This window comes from Lactuca serriola, chromosome 2 (assembly GCF_051521515.1).
Source record: "Lactuca serriola cultivar US96UC23 chromosome 2, Lser_US96UC23_V15, whole genome shotgun sequence".
Classification (NCBI taxonomy): domain Eukaryota; kingdom Viridiplantae; phylum Streptophyta; class Magnoliopsida; order Asterales; family Asteraceae; genus Lactuca; species Lactuca serriola.
Genome location: NC_136409.1, coordinates 148,117,284 through 148,142,541, shown reverse-complemented (window position 1 = coordinate 148,142,541; position 25,258 = coordinate 148,117,284). Strand labels below are relative to the sequence as shown.

The following is a 25,258-nucleotide window of genomic DNA, read 5'->3' as shown; positions in this document are numbered from 1 at the left end:
ACGACAGCCTTCCAACGCTACTACCGCAACCCAATCTTTGCATAAATCACATACCCTGACGGAGAAATGACCCTTAAGACGATGTCGTTAATCAACAAAGAGAAAATACAACTACTCTTCACAAAATCTGAAAAACCTATACTATGCTAACTTCTAGGAAAACAAAACCATTCAAATCACATCCAAAATGACTTCAATCTGCAACCCAAACAAAACAAAACCATTTTGACCTTGAATTATCTCTTTAATAACTGGAAAACGGAATTCCTGACCATGGGTCATCGATAACCTTACACTCGAATACAAAAGTGACTCCCAACATTAGTCTCAACCATTGGTGCCATACCAACATATACCTCACATCCTGTTACCCAAAATTCGCATATTCGGTCAATTTGAGATCTCCTAATTCCATGTTGTCTTACAAATAAACTGAGATGCAGAATCTATGATTGATTGTTGAAACTGAAAACCTCCCATGTGATTGCACAACAAGACTCCGACCAAGAGTCTAACTAACAAAGACTAGTCTACCTATCTGTCAATACGGATCCAACCGCCCTCCAACCCAAACAAAGGATGACTTAACTAACCAACACACGTAACATAAACAACTTTGTTGCACTACAGTTGAATTTTGCGGCTAAGTTGTAGTCGTACATTACACTCGGGCCCAAATTAGCCTGTGATCTATCCTAATACTATGAATGGCGTGTCCCACCCACAATTTCACAACCATTCCTAGGATGGTCTAACTCATCCTAATGAATGCTACGATCCAATTCATAGACTTAAAACACTTCTATAACCGCCTACCAACCTAGTAAATGCTACGGGTTACCATATAGTCATTATAACACTTCCACAACTGCCTATCAACCTAGTGAATGTTATGGCAATCATGCAATATAACAACGCTTCCAAAGCTATCTACCAACCTAGCGAATGCTATGGATACCCTGCAGTTCTACAACACTTCCACAACTTCCTACCAACCTGTTAAACCTCAACACGCGTTAGGGTCATGTTTCGAACCCCAAAGCCTTCATCAGACAAGAACAGGTAGAGAGGTCCTAACACAACCCTCAACCTAAATCTAGTAACGAACCCAAAATATACCCTTACTGATGTTTCACATCTGTGAACGGGATAACCATAATCCTTAGCATTTCTTTTACTGATTACAACAGACCAATGAACATTATTCCTTGCATAATCATCATCATAAACCATTTCTGCATTCGGGAGAGTACACTAGTCAACCTCCTTAAAAAGTAAATATAATGAATTGAGGTTATTGTACAAGTAAAAAATAAATTAATATTTTACGGTATTTTACCTCCCATTAAACCGCGTTCATCAAAACACCTTTGAATGTAGTCATGAATTGACTCAGTAAACATTATTATCAGTACATTGCATTGATTAACAGATAACACCAACATAAATTTTGGAATATGAATTTTGATTTCATTCCAACGGATGTTAGGGAAATAAGTTGTTGCCCATTTCACATGACCGATGTCGGAAAGCACCTGACGTGCATAATTGGTTAGTCAATAGAAGTTATGTTCAAAATAAAACATAGTATATGAGTTGGATTTCATACAGAACAAAGGTTCCAATGTTCTGTTTCCACCAACTCTTGTGCGCATATACGTGAACATGCTTTTAGAAGTATACCTATGATAAGAATCCGGGAAAACCTTACCTATGCAAGAACTAATGACATCTTCTATATTGGTTATGAATTAGACTTCCCTACCCTCTCCGAGAGCTTCCTTCAACCTCATTAGGAACTAGGTACAAGAGTCGACATTATTTGTCATGCCCAGACCAAAAGCTATAGGGAGTGTCTGGTTGTTTCCGTCCATAGAAACCGCTATGAACATTGTGTATATGTATTCCCCTCTTAAAATGACACTACCTATGAAGATGATATGCAACAAGCAGCCTATGAATGGATGGAGCTGTATTTCTTTTGGAACACAAAACAATTAGTTTAGATGTAGAAATATTATTAATATTAAAGAAACAATAGAAATGTGGAAAAAAATTACCAAACATCCAATAGCTAGGGCCATATCAATTGGTGGGGCGGCATGGTCGATGACCCGGGGCCTTAAAAATTCTAGGGGGGCGCATTTTGATATACCTTATTTTGTTAGTATATAAAAAAACCTTGATATATCATGTATAGTAGTTGCGCAGAAAAATAAGAGAAAATGGACTCATGAACAAAAACAACAGTAAAGACTTAGGGATGTGCGATTCTTCTGGAATAATCATCACATTGCGCCCCTCACAACAGTAAAGACTTTTTTCATGTTATTTTTATGATAAAAAGCTAATTTATGTGTTTTAATTCTGATTTTTTGTAGATAACATGAAACCTCAACATAACAAGCATTGAAATCCTTGTTGTTGGAGTCTAGAAAAAAAATAAAAAATCATTATTCTTGTTGGAAAACAATTCTGAAAATGATTTAACATCAGAAGATCACAATTAAGTGTTTTTGTTTCATTTACTTGGTTTTTTTTTCTTATTTTTTCATAAGTTTAAAATAATGACATGTTGCCTAGAAAACAATTATCAGGTAGCGAGAAAAGGAAAAAAACGAACAACTAATACTATTAAGAAAACGATATAAATAGAAATTTATAACAATGGTTCATTTAAATAAAATAAAAAAGCCACCCTTTAGTATATTTTTTAGTGTAAGGGTATATCTAACCTATACAACAACTCAATTTTTACGCAATTTTTTATGTAACTTTTTTAATTAACAAATTTCATTTTAATAAAATAACATATATTTCGAATTAGCAATATATAAATAATTAATTTGGTTATAATTTTATAATAAACATATTTTATGAAGTTTCAAAAAAAATGTACATAAATATGTTAAGAACTAATTAATTAATTGAAGGGTGTGCTTGACAAATTTATATAAGTTCAAAAAAAGAATATAGTTTACAATATTATATTTGGTGTAAAAAGTTGTGTTGCGTTGGAAATAGTCTAAGGGCCTCATTTATTTATGTTGCTCGAGGCCTTAAACCGGCTTAAAACGACACTACCAATAGCCACAAAACAAGTTTAGAAGCGATCAATCACATCAGTTTTGATGTAAGTGTAAGTATGCGGGTTGGGTCGCCTAAGGTTGTGTAAGTAAATAGGCAGGTTGTTAAAGCTTTCTTCGTGCTCACTCTCTGAGAAACTCATCTTCATGCAATTATTAAAGAAAATTATGGATGATCGAAAGTAAGTGTCTATGTACATGTACACACACACACACACACACACACATATATATATATATATATATAAGGGACAAAAATTGAGTTTTCTAATCTGGATTAACTACCCGGAATGGGTGTTCGAAACGTGTATGAGCCTGAAAATCATACATCGATTCCTATTTGGAATAGTGGCAGTCTGGAATGTACGAATTTTCTTACTATACTAGAAAAATACAATTTAATGACACACATTACGAGTCATAAAAGGGTACAGATGACACGCAAATGTGTGTCAAGGAATGCCATGTCATAAAGGAAGACGAAACACATTTGCATGACGTAATCTTACAACGCGCATTTACGACACACATTTACGACACACAATGTGTATCATTAAAGCCCCTCTCAAGGAAGGTCATGTCATAAATGAAGTCGACACATATTTTTACATATCGTAATTTTAAATGTTTAAAAAAAATATTATTTATAGATTTACTAATTTTCAAATTAAATTTGCATTTAATATCTCATAATAGAAAATAAAATATCATATTCAAAAAAAACAATCCATTGTACATAATTTAATAGTTGAACTACAAGAACTTATTGACCACCTTCACGACATTTGAGTTAATTAGCTTGATATTATGCACATCAACAAGACCTACAAAATTTGAATCATGCAACCATTAGATTCACATAAACCAACAAACCCCATTAAAATGGATCGAACACTTCCTTTAAAATATCTAATAGAGGCAAAAGGATACTTGTTTGACACTTCCTTTTATCAAAATCAGATAGAATAAATTGAAGATTCTTGCCCAATAATTATCAACATGTTTATCATGAACTTAAATCTATTCGACGAGATAAGCATAATACAATAGAGATAGCATAAGACATCTTGTCAGATAAGTGTAATAAATTTGCTACGATAATTATAAATAGAATTTTCAAATTCTGAGTTGAAATTATTGTGTTTCACAGATGTCTTGATGCTATAAATACTTCTATCTATATTTACATTCTCTTGCGGAGTTCTACATGCATATTCTTTTGTAGAAAGATGTATTTGCAATGACTACACACTAACACAAACTGAATATCTTTAAAAGGTTATCTCATTTGTTGTGGGGACAACTCCTTATTTTAAGTACTTTCTACCAAAAAGAGCATTTATGAAAGTTGATTTTCCAGAATTGAATTCAACCTATCTAATCATGACAAGATGAAATCTTAGTGAAAATCGCAGCAAACTGTTACTACTACTTAACAACAAGGTCTACATATATCATAATATAACTATGAGGTTAAAGTTTAACAACAGAAAAATCTTAGAAATTTACTACGTTGCAAATTCCCCAGTTTTAAATGAGTATTTGAAAGTAATTTTGTAACAAAAAAATAAAAGAAAATCATTTGAAGTTCAGAGCTAATAGAATTTATACCAGCGCAATAAGAAGTTATTGAAGTTCAACACATAATTACCACTATAACCAGTAAGAATGGCTTGTTGTGGTGTGAAAGAGCATCCCTGAGAAGTGAATCTTGATTAACCCAAGCTTGTTTCAGGATAACAAAATGTGATAATTACCAGATGGTGCTTCATTCTGTATTCATCAGTTCTTTCATTGTCATTGGCCAGAAGAAGAACCAATACCTGGATAAGAACGAAAAAGAACAATCATATTAGGTTAAAATAAAGACAACATATGTAGGTGGTGAGTTGGAATCTATACAAACCTGAGTATCCTCAAAGAAAAAACTTATCACACTTTCAATCTCTAAGGATCTTGTCTTATTGCTAACTTTTAACATTTCTATATCTAAGACGAATGTTCTACCCACCACAAAAGAAAATATGTGTGTCTCTACTAACTTGTGGATCAACATGAATCCTTGTGAGAACTACAATTATTTCCTTTATCATATTTAATCACCAATGCTATATAGGTTCCAGTTGAAGGTAGGGGTAAAGATAAGTACATGAAAGGGTAAAATAAAAAAATAAAAAATACTTTTCATTTACCTTTGCATATGTTGAGTAATGGCCACCACCTGAGAGGGTGGTAAGTTTTTATCGACTCCAAGAAAGAAATAACAGAAAAGCATGTAAAAGAAGAAAGACCAACAACAAGAAAAAAGATGAATGAAACCAGAAAATAATGAGAATCAAAGGTCTTCGGCGTAGCTGTGGGGTGCGACGGTCTCCAGCCGGTGGTGGTTTCATAAGGAGGCGATAGCTAACGGCGGCGAGTAGTTTCGCTTGAGGAGCCAACGATCATGATAAGTAGATGAAGGGTATGTGATAGGTTTCATTATACAATATGGAGTGTGATATGTTGGATTAGGATTTTAAAAGAGAAGGAATGCAAATAAATTTGGGTGAGTGTGAATATCAATGGGTAGAAGGGGCTTGTAGAGAGAAGGAGGGAGAGAATTAAGGTCAATCTGGTAGGTGGAGAGAGTGTAGAGGTAGAGGAAGGTGGATTGTAATTTTAGGGTTCAATGGTGGTGGTGATGGCTTAGAGTTTGCAGAGAGAATGGAGGGATGGAATGTAGGTCATGTGTGGGTGAAGATCTAGAGGAGAAAGTGCAGAGGAAGAGGAAGGCGGGGTACTTCAAATTTATAAAACGACATTTCTACATGACACCCGTTTAATTTAAGTGCCCTCCGTTTTTGTATTTGTTTTTGTTGGACACTTAATTTTAGGGCATGTATAAATGCGTGTCATCTATCCTTTAAATTTGGAAAGTCGACATTATTTTTAGGACACGCTCAAAATGCGTATCGTAAATCCGTGTGTGTCATTGTTCGCATGTCATTACAGGTTTGTTTTCTAGTAGTGTTATTTCAGACTATATCTTTGAAATTAGTACCCCTACTCTGGGATGCTCTATTTAAGAGAAAGTGGTCAAGCAGCGCTCTAGAATAAATACCCTGGCTCAGGAATGCTCTATTCCGGAGAAAGTGATCAGTTTTCAAAAAAAAAAAAAAAAACAAATTAAGTTGGTTATTATTATTAAATTACTCGTTTATATGGGTTACTTTACGCAATTTTCCTATATTAAATCATTTGTCACTTCATAAATTTATTCCACTAAAGTAAGAGCATCCAAATGATGAGTTCAAAGGAAGAGTTGAACAAGATGACAACTCTTTTTATCATTCAATAGATTAAACTCTATTTTAACGAGATGCTATATTGACATTCAATGGATTTGGAGTTCAATGGACATTGAACTCTTTAATGGGAAAAAGTAAAGTTTTTAATTCTTAAATATATACTATAAATTAGCTTTTGTAATTTTCTATTGAAATTTGTAGAGTTCAATGTATTATAAAAAAAAATGATAAATTTGTATGGAATGTAAAAAATTATGTGACAATCCATTCAACTCTAGGAAGTTCAATGCATTATGAATGCCCTAAAAATGGTTATAGGCTTATAGCTATTGTATAGTGGATGATGAGAACCAAAATATCATAGGGAGAAAATCCTTTTGATACAATGGAATTATCATTACTCATACCAAAACTGGAAAGTTTAAGAGACACGTAGAAAGAGAACATACTTTTTAACTTTAATAACTTATCGATAAACACATAACCATCCGAGAAATTAACACATACTACTAATTCATAAACTTACAAATTACCTCATCATTTACTAATGCTTTCTCTGAAATTAATTGTTGTTGACGTTGACACATCATTTGGTAGCATAAATATATTTGTGCTAGAGTTCACTTTTCCAAAATTCATTTGAACAGTTGACGGCACATGTGATGTTCTCATACCTTCCAACGCCATGGCTACTTCCTTCATTGTTGGTCTGTTTCTTCCATTAGCATCCAAGCATCGACTTGCTAAGTTAGCTATGGCCAAGAGCTCATCCCTAGAACCTTCCTTCACAACCATTGCATCAAAAACAGACATCACATGGCCTTTTTCCATGGCCAGCATAAAGTGTGTAGCTAAATTTCTATTTTCACCAAATCTTGTAAATGAAATTGGCTTTTCTCTTGTCAAAAGTTCTAGCAAAACAACTCCAAAGCTATAGACATCACTCTTTTCAGTGAACTGACTGGATTGGAAGTACTCTGGATCCAAATAACCAAATGTTCCTTTGACTAAGGTCGTTAAGTGAGTTTGATCTATTGATACCAACCTTGATGTTCCAAAGTCAGAAACCTTGGCTCTATACGTTTCATCCATAAGTATATTAGTGGTCTTAACATCCCTATGATAGATTGGAATAGAAGTTTCAGAATGTAAGTAAGATAGTGCCGCAGCTACCTCTGCAGCAATTTGTAATCTCAAGTTCAAAGAAAGTGGGAACTCATTAGTATTGTCTTGAATAAGTTCATACAATGTGCCATTTGGGATGAATTCAGAGACAAGTATAGGAACCTCTGTCTCAAGGCAACATCCCAATAGTTTGACAACATTCCTATGATTAACTTGTGAAAGAATGACAACTTCATTGATGAATTGCTCTAGTTGGCTCTGATCAACAACTTTTGATTTCTTAACTGCCACAATCCTTCCATCTGATAACATGCCTTTATACACTGTGCCTTGACCCCCTCGACCAAGAATTCTGTTATCATCAAAATGGTTAGTCGCCTTCTCCAACTCAGTAGAGGTGAAAAGTATGGTTTTATCAACTAAACTAGTGTCAGTTGCTTCTCGTTGTTTAAGAAGTAGGCCACCATTGTGTTTAAAAAACTTCTCTCTCCGTCTCTTGGTTTTTATTTTCTTGATTAGTTTGTACAACTCGAAGATCATCTTTGCTAGGAAGATCAACCCTATGGATATGCTAGTACCTGAAAAGAGGCAAATACAGTAAAATTATATTACAAATTTAAGATGTTTATTATAGTCAAAATTTCGAATTGAAGGAATCTTGAATTGTAGAATAGATATATGTGTAAGCAGAATAGTCTGGTGTATTACAATAGAAATGTAAAATGAAAAACTGGATTGAATAGAATAGTGTACTGATTCGACTGCATGATTAATTTTCATTACTATTATTATAATTTAAGTTTGAGGATAAGCCTTTAAAATGATTACATATATTTGTTTCACAATTTGTAGGCATCTTAAAGGAGTCCCTTAGCCAGTGATTCAAGTCTTGCTTCAGTGTAGATTTAAAGTAGATTTAGGAGGTATATAGGTGTGTGAGTTAACTTCAAGAAAAATAAGTTTTAAACATCTTAAAATAAATTTCAGAGGAACAAGTAAGGTTTTATATGTATCTAGCAGTTTTGTAATCTTTTCAATTGTATTACAACTTATTTACATTAAAGCCCAAGTTTGACTATATTATTCAATTTAATTCAGTTCAAGCATCAATTATGATGTTTTATATGACTCGTAAGATCAGACAATAGCTTAATTACCTAGAATAACACCTATTGGTGATTTGCTTCTTGCAAGATCTTGGGTACTATATACCGATGGATAAACACAAAAGAAATTCCCCCGGTAATCTAAATCATCAGCATATCCTTCGTCATACTGGCAGATTCGTCCAGAATCCCGACACTCTTTACACCTTTCAGATTCTAAAAGCACATAACATGCACAAAGCTTAATTAAGTTTCCTGGACATGCACAATTTTTACGCCAAAAGAATATAATACGCAAACTTACATACCTTGGCATTGATTGTACAAATAAGGGTTTCCTTCTCGTCCAAAACCACAGTAGCACTTCATATAATACACATTACTACCGTTACCCAAATCCAGCGATGGTCTCCTGAAATTTCCTTCCCAACAATTTGGTATTTCATCGTTTTTTAGGGTCCACATAAGTGATATTGGAATAAAAGACTTATTCTTGACACCATAATCTTCATACCAATAGTCAACATATGTTTCATCCACCAAAAAGGCAGACCCACAATGTCCACCTCCATCAAGCCTTTGTAAACGCGAAAGATCCACAGTGTAGGACTGTAAATAATGAGGAATTGTAGTTCGACAACTGATGCCAGAATAGTTTTTTTCTCCACTGATTGTTTCGTTGAGGCAAGTAGTTGAACATCCAGTGAAATGGTTCTGATCATCCAAGATAGCAGCATGACCACACCCCTCAACGATGAATATGTTATGAGTTTTGGAAAATAGGAAGGGGCTCTCACCAAGGTCGACACTTGGGATAAGATCAGTGTTATTCTGCAATGGATTCTGGCAACCAGTGATTGTTGGGACCTTAACTGTGACTATTTGTTCTTTCAACCTCACCTCAACACCTCCAGGTTGTGGAATGCGGATAGATATGGTTTTGAAGAGTTGCAATCAATAGCATACCATTCGTTCACAGAACAGTTTGGTCCAATCCCAAAAGGGAATGGAATCTGGATTGCCCCACCAGTATCTTTGCATCCTGTCTTGGCGTAATCAAGAGCTTCTGTTGATGCTGCTGTTAATAAGATCGAGATAACAATATGAAAAACTTGAAGTTGCTTCATTTTTGTTAACAAGGTGGAATGATGGCAGCGAGTGTACAATGGAGGATGAACATATCTAAGGATGAATGAAAATGGTACGCAGTTACTTGGTCAAAAATGCCGCGTGATTTGATTAGTCTTGTGGAAATTTAGATCATTGTTGACTTTATATCAAACGAACGATTATTTATTTATTTATTTATTTTATAACTCGGTGTGAGAGTTTTTTTTAAAACAAATTAATATATTTTGTTAAGAATTATATTTTTGATAATTTACAAAACTAAATTTATAAAAAGTAGCAGTGAATCAACTAATTTTTGCAAGATTTTTACTAATTACGGTGAATTCAAAAATAATTGGTCGACAATTATGTTTGTCAATTAACAAAGTTGATTTGAATTTAAATTGAATTTAATACATTAATTTACAAATTACTAGAGAATTTATGGAGACATTTAAGTTTCTTTATTTTCTTTATTTTTTTTTTTAAATTAGATTCTTTTATACTTTAATAATAAAGCCCAAAAAAATTAAAAAACCACAATTTGACAAGTAGATTTAAATTAAATTGGAAAAAAATTAAAAAAATGTCCTGTCGCATATTGAATTAGGCGATGACATGTGGCAAGAAATCTTTATTTATTAGGTATTAAATATTATTACTACATTTATTGCAATTAGATATTAAAGTATTATGTAGTTTTTAATAAAACAGGAAAAACTCATGAATGACATGTGGACAAAAAAATTACTTCAAAATAACCAAAAAATAATATTTGCCAAATTGAATAAGAATGTGATAAATGACAAAAAAAAAATCTTTATTTATTAGAAAGGAAGAGGTATACCTTTGAAAAAAAAGTAATATATTTTTCAAATTGTATTCAAAATTTAATTAGTAGATTATAATTTATAAAATATACTTACTATGACAATGGTTTATTTTCAAATTTTCCTAATACTCATGTGTGCCTCCACTACAAGAAAGGTGGGCATTAGCGGCGACGCCAGTCACCGCGAAAGATAGGTATGTTGCCGCAAAAGGTAGCAGCGGCTTGCTGCAAATAGGTCGCCGCTAATGCTTCGTCCCTAATGCCTTTTAGTCGTTGCTAATACTTGCTTGACGCCACTATTGGTTTGTCGCCGCTAATAGCCACCTATCGCTGCTAATATATCGTCGCCGCTAATAGCTTTATAGTGCCGCTAAAGGCATCACCACTAAAACAATTTTCATTTTTAAATTTTTTTATTTAACATTAAAACTATAAAAAAAACAATATAACATTTAGAAAAGCTGGTACAATTTTACAGAATTATTAATTAACTAAAAATATTAATCCATATACAAACAATCCAAAATATTAATCCATACAACCAATCCAAAATATTCTTCCAAACAAAGTGCAACATATCCAAAATATTATTCTAAACAAAACATTTTAAAAAAATCCTAAGACAGTAGCTACTCGTTCTCCTCACTCCCATCATTTCCTTTATTATTATTTGGTGGCGGCAATGAGAGAAACCATCTCTTCCAATCCCACAAAACAGGGAGGGTGCTTTAGTAACATTTGCAGCATTTCCAACTACAAAGAAAACAAAACATGTTACCAACGTATCATAATAGCATTATACTTTCCAAAAAGTAACAAAAAAAATACCAACATATCTAACTATAACCAACATAGCATTACATCATTCTACTTTCAAAATACACGTGAACATACATCATACACAACTTATCATTATAGCATTCTACTTTCCATTATAACATTGTACTTTTCAAAAATTACCAAACTACAAAATATCAACATATCAAACCATAACCAACATATCATTATAGCAATCTACTTTCCATTGTAGCTGTAAGTCCCAAATCTGGAACCAACTAGTGACCAAACAGAAGAACAAGCAATAATCAATGAGAACAAGAAGGAGCAGAAGCAACATCCAAATTGCACACGTTTGTATTGAGCCGTAAACGTCAGGTACAATGGAACACACACACACACACACACACACACACACACACACACATATATATATATATATATATATATATATATATAGGGAACAGTGAACCACAAACAGTTCATGGCCGCAAACATCCTTGTAGCCGCAAACATCAACTGAACCGAAAACCCCATTTTTCGGTTCACCCAACCACAAACACAATAAATACCCAAAGAAAGACTAACAAGACTTATACAGATGGATGCCTAGCCCAAACCAACAAAATATGACCTTACAGTCTCCCCTTGGTTTGAAGCTAGCATAAGTTCAGTCTTTTTCTATGACCAACATGTCAGACCTTCCCATCGCACCAGCCACATGATCTTTTCAATAATCTCCTTAATCATTCTTGTAAATTCCTTAGCAGCAGCCTCAAGAATCTCATGCTTGCATATAATTTGATGTTGAGCCAAAGTGTCGATATCCCGTTCACCGAATTGTAGCAAATCCTTTATATCATTGATGCGAAAGACACCATCTGGGAATTTGATAACAGCAGAAGCTGTGGCTTCATAAAAAACCCAGTATTTCATATTGCTCAGCGATCCATCACAGAAATGGTTAACAATAGGAATTTGTGTCATCATCTTGGTCGGAGGCCACATAACATTTTTGAAGCTCTTGTTGGACTTAGGATCCAAAACACCTTGGCTCTTCTCAGGAAGTATTCGACAGTTTTCATCCCATAAAATTTCCTCCTAACTTGATTCTGCAAGAAAAGTTTGAAATCAGTTCCGCGAGGATCATTGGATGGGTTGGAGAATGAAAGCTCAGTGAGGTCCACTTTTGTCAAAGAAGAAAAAACATTCTTGTCCCTGTAGTACTCCACATTACCGCTCTTTTGCTTCACCAGCCAGCAATTTAATCTGTCATGAAAACCCCACATAACAATTCCTAACCAATCACCATATTTATCTCTAAACCGATTCTTTCAAGATTAGTCACAGCCAGTTTGGGCTAGTTGTCACACCCCAAAACCTGAACGGCGGAAAAGTTTGGGGGCGGAGGACGTCATGTACAGTATCATAACAATGCATAATAGTAAAACAAGCAACAACATCATCCATTCCATTAATAGTATAATTTAATACAAGTGTGTTATGTATAGTTTATAAGACACCAAAAATATGAATCAAATTAAGAGATGAGTCTTGAATTTGCTACATCTTCTCAAAACCTGGCATCGGTACCTGTCTATTGATGAACCAAGAATACAAGTAATTTTGAAAGTATAGACCAACATTAAAGCTAGTGAGTTCATAAGTATTTTAGTGTCATTGCTTGTATTAACGTGTTTGTAAATGTTTGTAAGCGTTTGTAAATGTTTTTATCTCCTACAAAATCCTATATTTTCTACTAAAAAGTAGCCTTCTACTAAGGTCCGAATGTTCTTGTATGTTGTTTGATTGGAAAAGTGTGCAACTTTCCCAAAGATAGACTATCATTGATCAAAAATATAGTTTACGTTACCGTTTATGTAAGAAGCTCACAATTTGAATGTAATGGGAAAATAATAATGATGTACTTGTAGTATTAGTATATAGCTACTACCATTGTACTAACTACCTTAGAACAATTGTTTTAGTTAAGGTAAAATGTGATATAGTTGTAACCAAGCTTAATCGACTAGCTAAAAACACGACGCTCCAAGGCATCGAAATGGTATGACATTAGTCACCCGTAGACCTGCAAGTCCCACTGTAGCTAGCATCAAGGTGTAGGATAGTCAATCTCGTATAGATCTATACACCAACTAACGCTATCCCTCCAAGAGACTCTGGTTGCAAAACTTGACACAACAATTGATTGCCATGCCATGAAGTAGTGGCTCACATTAATGTTATATTGTTCTAGTGTTTGTATTGTATGTTCTAGTGTATTATATGTTCTCTCTATATTGGTGTGTTGTATGTTCTCTTGTATAGTGTAGTGTATGTTCTCCTTGTTTCTCATCATAGTATGTCCTCTTGTATAGTGTAGTGTATTGTATGTTCTCTTAGTTTCTCATCATAGTATGGTCTTTTGTATAGTGTAGTGTATTGACTCATGAATAAACTGACTCTTGTATATTTCATTATACTAGAAATAGTAAGTAGTGACTTCCTAACTATACCTATTATAGTTTACTAGTAATGTTGTTTGTATGAATGAACATGTTTGTACACCTTTGCTACCCAAAGGTATTGAACTGAATGAGTAAATTTAATATATATATATATATATATATATATATATATATATATATATATATACACATAATATATAACTAAAAATTCAAACAACCTTCGGACAAACAACCGATACCCTAAGTCCAAAACCAAACAAGGAACAAGAAATAAGGCGAGTTATCAGTTCTAAGTCCTTTCAATCCTACTTATATAAATATATCTATATACACATGATTTTGACAAAATATAAGTTTGAAAGAGTTTAATAAGGAGTTTTGCATATCAAGGAGTTTGTAAAACGATTTGAAGCAGTTTGTTTGATAACACAGTTTGAAATGTAAGAAATCTATCTAATTGATAGTTATTAATCACATATGATTGATATAATAACTATAATGTTTCTACTTGTATCCCCCCCCCCCATAAAAGCATTTAAAATCATTTAAAATGTAAGTTAAGGGGTATGAACTCACCTGCAGTGAGTGATACGAATGAAAGATCGCTTTGTAGGATGTCAAGTGTCAAGTGAAGACTTGAGCACAACGGAACCTAATAAGCATATAATGACACATATATGTGTATAACTAGTGTTTAAACAACTAATCATGTAAGGAAAGACACCCTAGGACAAAGGAAACACTTAGATTGAAGTGTTAGAAGTACCAAGGGTTGCATATAATGGGTGTATGGCCACACATTAGTGTGTACGGCCATAATGGTATGTTTCATGTGTGTGTACGGCCAGAGTGTATGGCCCAAGTGGGTGTGCGGCTGCACACTCATGGTGAAGCATGTCAATGAGTGTTTTAAAGTCCTATTAAGCATCTAGGAAGTGTGTTTTTACCAATGCTTAGCCTTAATGGAAGTTTATTACCATTTTCGACCTCAAAAAGGGTGTGTACGGCCACACAAGGAGTGTACGGCCGTACACCCTTAATGATCTTGTAAAAATGGTCAAAAAGTGTATTCCAAGGTTCTATCTTGTATCCCCTAAGCGTTCTTGATCATGTTCTAGCATAGAACATGAGTTTCAGGCCAATATACACTAAATAAAGGGGTGTAGGGCCACATGGGGTGCGTACGGTCGTACACTGCTTGATGATCATGGTTTGGACGATTTCTAAGGAGCATAAATAGTAAGTAAAAAGCATAAGGAGTGATACTTACGATATAGAAGCCTTTAGGGGTGTTTGAGGTCCAAAAACTTAGTAGGTGTTCTTGGTGGTCTTGGAGAACACTTGAAGATCTAAACAAAAGGAGTAATTTCATGGACGAAATCATGGAACCTTAGTAGATAGTGTAATGAATCATCAAATCAAAGGAAGAAACACTTACAACTTGAAGATCTAGATGAAAAATCGGATGATACTTGAGAGAGAAGTCGATTTCTAGGCTTGTAAGAGTGTAAAGTGATGAAAAATGAAATAATACATCATGTATACACATGAGTGTACGGCTAAGATGGGTGTACGGACGTAGACCCATGTGTGCGGCCGCACACACCTCGTGAAGGGGTATTTGGCTCATTTTAAAGGTGTTGAACTCAAATACACTCATCGCTAGACCCATACCTTGATTATACTAGGCTTAGAACACTCAATTTTCTCTAAACAATGCTAGAAGATAGCAATAACGAATGTGACCTTGATTGATTTGAATAACTATACAAGATAAAAATTTCGGGTTGTCATACTAGTCTCCACGAATATTTTGATTTGAGTTTTTAATGAAGAGCCACTTCCCCTTCTTTTGTGAAGATACCTGTTTCCGAGCTTGTTTCAGAGTAACTCTTGGATTGGCTAGAGCAGGTTTGATCTCAAATCCGTCAGTAATTGTTGCGGTTCTGACTGGTGGAGAATTATCAAATAGATTTGGTTGAGATGTATTGGCAGGAGCATTTTGAGAGGTCTCGGCTGCACTTTGTTCTTCGACAGTTATTTTGAATTCATCGCCAAATTCTACTATCAGATTCTTCTTCAAGTCGTAGTAACCAGCAGTCAAGGCACCAAGATTAAGCTGTAGAGCAGAAATTTGTTTTGATTTTAGTGAGTTTTCTTCCTCTAGCTCAGAAACTCGAATGTCGATATTTCCAATCAAAACGTCCTTCTCGATAATCTTCTGATTTAATACTCCAATGTCTAATCTAAGTTCTGAAATTGATGGGTCCGCTCCTCTGAACTTCCTTCACCTATAGAAATACCTTTTCCTCGGGGTGAAGGGTCCGAATCTTGTTGGGCCAAAAATTTGGCAAGTCTCTCGGAGGCAACATCATGCGCAGGTTGTGGTGGAGAGGAACCCCAGGAGCTGAAGAGCTCTCGATTTTATAAGAAGATCGAGCAACACATGTTCCTTCTTTCAAAACTTGACTTTCTTCAATGGTTCGTTGGGTTGGTGCAGCAGTTGCAAAAGCTTGTTCGACTGGCAGAGCTTGTTCCCTAATTAACACTCCCGTCCTTGGATCGACTCTTCTCCTTTTGATTGGAGGCTGGGAGGCATGTGTCATGATAAGATAACATTCAGATGACAAAGTGGCTGGAGTAACAACTGTAAGGGGAGGAATCCTTGTAGTTGTATCCAGATTAGCTGAAGAGTCGGCCATTTGATCAAAAGTTGGAGGCGTCACCTTGAACATAATTTAAATGATTCTATTTTTAGGCTTCCAAATCCTTGTCGTAAATGTAAGAACTCCTAACATTTGTCAAAATTTGTTTAGATTTTAAACTAATGTGCACTAGTCCACTTGTAATGATTATTCACAAAGCCACAAAGACTTGGCAACAATCATTACAGAGTATTCCAATGGAGAGCAATTCTAGGGAAACGATGTCTCAAACACAAAGCGCATTGCTTTGAACATGCTTCTTGAATTAAGTTTCTTTAACCTTACATAGATTGTTTCCACCTATGAAGATAACTCTATATTCCCATTTTGACTGCCACTTCTAAACAAGAGTTGCCTCTTTTTAGACTATGTCAATATGGTCCTTCCAATATTAACAGTATACTTCCACCTGTCCTTGAGCAACCAATCTTTGGTAAACCTTAGATTGTCCTCGACTATTTCTTAATCACTTTAGTCATATCCAATTCTAGACATTGTTCCTCTTAGTGTCCCAAGGCATCTAGAAAATTCAGAAAGGATAAATATTATAGCACATGTAATCGATCTTGAACCAAAGTAAATGGGACACGATTCATGATGTTTCACATAAAGACATGGTTCTAGACCAGTCTTTTTCCATAATAATTTTTTGTTTGCCATATTCTCACAATTTGACTATGAAAAGTGATGTCGTAATCATAATCGAATTTTGAGAACACAATATATAGAATTTTCTTAAGTTGAACCAATCCAGCATGAAATTCATCTATATTTTCTTGACAAAAGGTGATTAAAATCTCAATATAAGCTATTTAGAATGATTATAAACTCAATCTAAGCTTTTTACAATTGAAATGAAGTATAATTTCCTCTCCTTTAATTATAGCAAAACAACTTTTTCAACCCCTTCAACCTCACGAATTGAAACTTTTTTTTCTATAATTAACATTGCTAACTTGCAATGCTTATAATAATTATCATGCTCCCACTAACATGATGATTATTAGCATAACACCTATGCTCCCACTAGCTTTGAAATGTACCTAGAAAACAGCTGGACCTCTAGAAGTCAATACTTTATTGACATTCTTACCAAAGTTCAGATTTCTGATACTAGATTGCTTTGATAAGACTTTATCAAAATCATACACCTTATCTTAGATAGATCACAGGTGTGTCTAAACAATTTCAGAGCTATGAAAAGGGATGCCATAATCATAGTCTCAATTGTTTATACCTTTTTCCATTTCTCATAAGTCAATGTTAGTGTGTTGGCTAACCACGCACGCTCCACTAACGACTTTGAGAAATGCAAATATCACAATTGCTATCTACTTAAAATCTACTTAGTGAAAGAATTTCCTCACCATCATTTTCATGAATCGGAGAGAAACCTTATGAAACTTAGATTTTATGGTGTATGTGTTCTTATCCATGTGAATTTGTCAAACCATAATCAGAAGACTAGGTTAGTGACAAATCGTAACTCATATGGATTGAACCTCAATCTGAGTGCAATAACCTTGAGAAGTGGGACAACACTCGGAGAAAGTAACCTCAAAAGAGTTTCAAAAGAATAAAATGATGAGGTTATTATTGTTGAGCCTATAAAGGTTGTAGTTCCTCCAAAGGAACCGGTTGTGAGAAATATTAAGCAACCTGAATCTTACAACAAGACCATCAAGCCATTGGTCATACCACCACCCTTCCCTTCCCGGATAGCCGTTTCAATGAAAAAAGAGGAAGAAAATGAATTCTTTGAAACCTTCCGCAAGGTCCAAATCAACATTCCGCTATTGAATGCTATTAAGCAAATTCCAAGTTATGCAAAATTTCTCAAGGATTTGTACACCAACAAGAGGAAATCAAGGAAAATGAAAAGATTCAAGTTAATGATAATGTGTTTACGCTTATCCAAAAGAAGTTACCTCCCAAATGCAAGGATCCAGGAATATTTGCTATCCCTTGTACCATTAGTGATTTGCATGTGGAATGTGACATGTTAGATCTTGGAGCCTCGATTAATGTGATGCCATATTCGGTTTTTCAATATCTTAATGTTGGACCTTTGGAAGAAACGGGAGTAATCATTTAATCAGCAGACAAGTCAAGTGTATCTCCAAGAGGAGTGTTGGAGGATGTGTTAGTACAAGTTAATCATCTTGTTTTTCCCATGGATTTTTATGTCATTGATCTTGAAGAGAAGACTCCTTCCAAATCTTCTATGATTCTCCTTGGAAGACCATTCATGAATACCACTCACACGATCATTGATGTCCATAAAGGAAAAATTACTATGGAGTTTGATGGAGAGATCATTCACTTCAACATCATTGAAGCAACGAGGTACCCTAGCAACATTTCTCCATCGTACCGGGTTGATGTGATTGAGCCAATAAATGGGATAATCCCTAATGTATGCACACACAAGATTCCTGTGGAAGATTATTATAAGCCTAGGAGAGAGGCTCAAAGAAAATTGAATCCTCCAATGATGGAAGTGGTCAAGAAGAAGATAATTAAAAGGTTTAAAAGGTGCAAAGTGAAGAAAAAGGAATTTCATGACAAGCACATAACCCAAAAACACTTTATTCTGGGTCAAAATTTTCTTTTTTATCATTCACGCTTAAAGTTATTCCCGGGAAAATTGTGATCTCGATAGCACAGACCTTTCATTGTTTTAAAAGTGTTTGATCATGGTGCGGTGGAAATCAAGAGTTTGGAAATGAATCAAATGTTCAAAGTGAATGGGAATTGTTTGAAACCATTTTATGAAGGCGTTTACATGGGAGAATTTGACAACATAACACTGGAAACTCGATTTACGAAGGTTGACGGAAGCGGGGCTATGTCTTGGCAAAGACATTAAATAAATGCATTGTAAATAAATAATCTCCGCTTGAAGTTTTGGTGTTTCTAGGAATGAAGTTGGTAAAAATAAGCATATTGAAGTTTAGCAATGATCTTGGTTAAGTATGCAAAAAGTGTCAAAAATCTGCAAGTTGTGCGGATACCCGCGCAAACGTAGCGCGATCGACCCCCAACCATGCAAATTCGAGTCCAATTTACCCCCACATGGGACAAAAACTGTTGTATGTGCGGGAGTGAGGGAGGTTCTGTGTTGCCTGCCTCCCACCTTCGCAACCTCTTGTGTGGCCTGCCTCCTACCCTCACGGATCCTTGTGTGGCCTGCTTATCCTCGCAGATTGTTGTGCGACCCAACCATTACCCGCGCAAATCTTGCAAAACTACACCCTCACACGCGTAAAGTTTGCGAGGGTACCTGCGTAAATATGCCACTTCATAAGAAAATTTCGTGTCATTTCATATGCTTCCTTTGCGTGACCAAGCTTTCATCCCTGTGTAATTAGGCAGCCAAGAACTCCAACCACACATCATTGTACGACCCATGTGTTGCTTCTGTACCATCCTCGTGGGCCTCCTCCACCTTGATCTCTGTACGATCCATCCTTACTCTCATCCTAAGCATTGAGGACAATGCTTCATTTTAATCTTGGGGTGAGGTATTCTTTATCTTTTAATTTTTATTTCATTTAGGTTGTATATGGATGTATTTAGAGTAAGTCATTTAGGTCATTCATAAAAAAAATTGCATAAAAAATTCAAAAATATTGCATATTAGGTTCTTTCTTTTCTAATTTTTATACTCTTTAGATGCATTCTAGGTTAAGTTCATGCATTTTTGTTCTCTCTTGTCTTCTCATCCCTACAGGTACCACAACGTCGAGTCATAAGTATTGAATCATAGATTGGTTCGGGTCTTGATATGGAATTCCTTAAATTAGATAAATGGAACACGCTTTGAGCCTCATAGACCACTTTGAGTCTGCTTGTGTAGGGGCCAGATGCAAGTATCTTGATTAGGTCTAGGTGCGGAGGGATGTGGTTGTTCAAACCGATGTGTGCAAGCAAACATTAGCCCGATAAGGTATTTTGAAGACATTGAAGACTCGCATCTTGGTTTTGGGGGTAGTACCCGTTAGTACTCCCGAGCCTTGTCCTAGCCTTACTTAGTAAGATTCTCACCACCATTTTAATTTAGGTCATTATTTTTCTAGGGGTCTAGAGTAGATAGTTAGATATATTTTGTTCATCACACCTTGCATTGAGGTGCTTAATGAACGTTGAAGTGGGTCCCCCAATTCACATATTTTGGGACCAAGTTTTTTTGGTAACACCTACTTTTGACACATTGTAAATAATCATTAGGTGTTCATGTTAGCCTCTATCTATTACTCCATTTTCACTATTAGAGTCCTGTGTTACATGGTGGAATTCCTTAGACCTTCCAAGAAGAAAGACAAGAAGAAAACACAAAAAAAAAACAATGAAGAAGATTAAAGGAAAGCAAACAAAACAAAGAAGAAAATGAAGAAAAAGAGAAACACAAAAAGAAGAACAAGAATCCAAGTTCAAGACTTTCCTCAAAAAAAAAAAAAAACAGAAGATCGAGCAGCAAAGAGACTAAAAACCAAATAACAGAAGTTCAAGATTTTAGATTTAAGTTGTTAGGTTTAGATTTAGGTTAAGTATTTTTTTTTCTTATTTTTTTTTTTTTTTTTTGGTGAGAAAAAACTATGACGATGAGACGGTTGAGTGTAAAGGATAGTACAAGGGAGAAGCCTCTGAAATCGGATGTTTGCTTGGAGGCCATGCTGCAAAACCCTATTTCGTTATCATACACTTTAGCCTGACAAATGTAGGAATCATCGTGTGTGAAGAGTTGCCTTTCCTTCATGCATAATGATCTGCATTGGTAACTTAAAGTGCCCCCACTGGGCGTATCCTCTAATTCCTTTGGCTTGCACACCGCAACTGCATCTAGCCGTGATCTATTCGCCCTTCAAGTGGTTCGAGAATGTGGTTTATGGCTCTCAAGTGGGGAACATTTTGAAGATGTGTAGGGTCAATGAAAGACTAATTCTGACCATGTTGACTAATGTTGACCAAGTTCTATATGGTATCTTTCTTTTTCCTTTTTAATTTAGCTCATCCCGATCTCATTTTGGTCTTGTTCTAACTTGAGGACAAGTTAGGTTTAAGCTTGGGGTAATTTGATAGCTTATTTTATTTCCTTATTTTTATTAGTTTATTTTAGTATTTTATCTCTTTTTATTAATACTGTATTGTATATTCTTTATTTTCTTTATCATGGATCGTGTCCGGTACTTTCTATTTTGCATGAGATATTTTGTAGGGTTTTGGAGCTCATTGCAGTTGCGGTTTGACTGGAATTGGGCTTGGTCGGCTTTTCGATGCATTATTGGGCTTTATGGATCCATCAAAGGAGATTTGGGCTTAAAAATTTGAAGATTTGGATGAAGTGGGCCTTTTGAAGATGGGTCATCAATTCTTATTCTGGGCATGGACTATCCATATTTAAAGCTTGAAGGTGATTCGCAAAATTCAAATCATGTGAATCATGGTCATGGAGGGAACCAAGGGAATCTTGGGTTATGGAGTGGGTAGTGGAGAAGAATGGACCAATAACATTCCAGCAACACTTGCAAGGGTGGAGTCTCAGTCGTGCAACACTTCCGTAGGTACCCGCACAACTGCACCCTTTTGGGTATTTTTGTCACTTTATTTTACCATTTACCTTTGGGGGTTGGATCTTTCAGTAAATACTTCAATTTTCCACCATTGGATACCATTAGAGGCGATTTTGGAGCTCGAATACTTATTCACTACAAGAAAAAAGACCCTTTTACGACGCGCAAACCACGACAATCATTGATTTATGTTACATAAAAGAGAGTGAAACTAAAAAGTGTCATCTCTTCAAAGAAATTTTAAGGATTTAGGTCACACATTATTGTGTGCCCTTAAATTAGTGTCTCATGTAAAAAAAAATTAAAAACACGAAGGGCACTTTATCTAAAATGTGCGTCCTCTGTGAATGTCAGTTTTATAAATTTTTTTTATGAAACGCGCGTCTCCACCCCTTTGCGAATGAAATCCCCAAATTTTTTAAACCCCCACCTTCTTCTCCCTCATCACCACCCCTCTGTGAATATCGATTGTAGCGACGATCGACAACTACGACTCATCAACCGTTAATCGAAGCTACCAGTTGTACAACCCCTAATCGACACCTCCATCTTCTCGTCTCTCCTTCTCCACCATCTTTTATCTCATCTCTATCCTCCACCTTCTCAATTGTAGAGGCGTCGTTTTATAATTCTTTTACCAAACGCGCATCCATTATCCTCAATTACAAAAGGCGTCCAAATCTAGGTCTTTTTTTCATAAAATCTCATTCCACCTCACCTCACACTCACCTCTACACAATCGACCGTCACCACCATTCCTACCATCTGCCGCCGCCCTACCATCTCTTCCATCACCACCACTATCATATGGAAAAACCTTCAAGAAGCCTCGTCGTCCATATGAAAAGGAACGACTAGATGCGGAGTTGGAATATTTCGTAGAATACGGTCTGCGATGCAAGAGAGAGCTCTGTAGGGTACAATATGCACTCGGGAGAATCTGTAATGCTGCGAGAATGCTTATAGCTCTTGAGGAGAAAGATCCATGAAGAATCATTGAAGGTGAAGCTCTCATGGGGAGGATTAACATGTATGGTTTGCTGGATGAGAGGCAAAACAAGCTCGATGACGTTCTTGCCCTCATTATTGATAACTTCCTTGAACGTCATCATTAAACCCTCGTCTTCAAAACTTGTATGGCCAAAAGCATACATCTTGTTATAGTCCTCATCAAACAAAGACACATCAGGTAACAACTTTGACCTCACTCCTCTCTTCAATGGCTTCCAAACTACTTCTCTAAGTTCCTTTTCTTGATATCATCAATACTCCCTTCTTCTTCAATGGCTTCCAAACTACTTCTCTAAGTTCCTTTTCTTGATATCATCAATACTCCCTTTTTCTTAATATCATCAATACTTCTCTAAGTTCCTTTTCTTTTTGTTTCCCTTTCCGTATTCCTTCAAAACAAGAGCAAAGAATATCCATACAACTTGATGAACTTTTTGATTCAGTAGTAGTAACATCATCTATTTTCATCAGGTAGTAAGCGCAATAAAATGTGCAAGGAGAGGTAGGGTTAATGTAGATATGGACGTTATAGATTGTGAAACCTATGGGGGCCCGTCTCTTCTTTTCTACCGCATCATAATGGGCACAAAAACTGATGAATGAAAATGAACAACTGTAGTCTCTGCTCGAGGATCAATGGTAGGTGTAAGTTTATACAATTTGTTAAACTAAGATTCTTTTTTGTAATTATTATTTTCTTCACACTATTAAACAAATTTTCACACTATTTTACAAATTAAATCAAATGAAGCTAGAATCGAGTCTCTAAGAAAAGAATATCATCAAAAGGTCTCCGCTCTGGAAAGAAAGGTAATTTGTTCTATTCATATATTTTAAATCTTGTTATCTCAATACCTTTTTTTAACAACATTGTAAGAAATGTTTATGGAGAAAGATAGAATATTTAAAATATCACTTGTTGATGGATAAAAACCCTTATATTGGTAGGTTTATGCTCTCACAAGGGAAAGAGATACCCTACGTAGAGGGCAAAATAAAAAGAGTAATGATGCTGCTCTTCTTAAGGAAAAAGATGAAATCATCACTCAAGTTTTGGCAGAAGGTAATGATTAGCAATTTTAGTATATAATCAATATGATAAAACATTTATCTTTGTTCATTTAGGAGAAGAGCTCTCAAAGAAACAAGCAGCTCAAGAATCACAATTCAAGAAACTACGCGCACATGTATAAAATCACATAAGCTAAAACTGTCACTTCACAACAGTTTCTACATATTGTTATTTTAAAGGTTTTATTATTATTATTATTATTATTATTATTATTATTATTATTATTATTATATCATCACTACTAGATCAAAGAATTTGGAGAAGATAAAAAGGGATTGACAAAAAAGCTACATGTAATTACATTCTTTACCCCTATGAGTAATCTTAACAATTCCCTCAAATTATTATTGATTATATATTTTTTTGTAGTTTGAAGAGAACAAGGTGGAGAGTCTAAAAAGAGACAAGTTAGCAACAGAGAATATCCTCCAAGAAACATTAATGGTTTTCTTGATTTCATCATACAATCATTGTTACTTTCAAGAACTATTACTATATAAAGTAGAAATTGAATTAAGGATATAATTTTCTTTTAATCTATTGCAAAGCTCTAAAAAAATATTGTTGAGTTCAGGCAAGTTCTAATTCCCTTTTTCTTTTTCTTTTTTTAATTTCCCAAATTAGTTGTTGATTCTTTTTGCATTAAGTCTCTTAATAATAAACTTGAAGCTATTTTCACAAAGTGTGCATCTCATGTTACGAGCATCCTAAAGAAGAATTTTAGGAAGAAGTGCAACAATTACCAATGGATCATCATCATTAGCTTACTGTGATAAGTGGTGTCTTATCAGGTCTGTTGTTTTCTAAGCATCTTGCTGAGCTGGCAGATTTTTTTGTTTAGATAGCGGTTTGTGATGGTGGTTTCTCTGACTTGGTGGTGGTTGGTATGGCTGTTATTGGTGTTGCAATCCTGTATACCACATTCTATGTTTGGTTAGGTGTCGACACAACTGGATCAATGAAGGTTACTGACTGTGAGTGTCCATTTAGTATCTTATTTAGTTCCAGAACATGTTCATTTTTTTATAATGAAGCTCCATTTTTTAAATGATTAATGACAAAGTCAAATGTTGTAATTGTTTGAAATCCAGTTTAGTAAGGAA

At 35.1% G+C, this 25,258-nt stretch overlaps 1 protein-coding gene across 2 annotated transcripts in view; it reads right to left on the bottom strand.

Annotated features, from left to right (window-relative positions):
* Positions 1-6,809: 6,809 nt before the first annotated feature.
* The window catches only part of LOC145086955 (wall-associated receptor kinase-like 1), a 261,585-nt gene continuing 243,136 nt past the window's right edge, over positions 6,810-25,258 (bottom strand). For both annotated transcript variants that reach the window (XM_079024829.1, XM_079024830.1), the window contains exon 3: positions 6,810-8,079. In XM_079024829.1, coding sequence (XP_078880955.1) covers positions 6,914-8,079 — 1,166 coding nt within the window. In that variant the 3' untranslated portion in view covers positions 6,810-6,913. The remainder of the gene's footprint in view (positions 8,080-25,258) is intronic.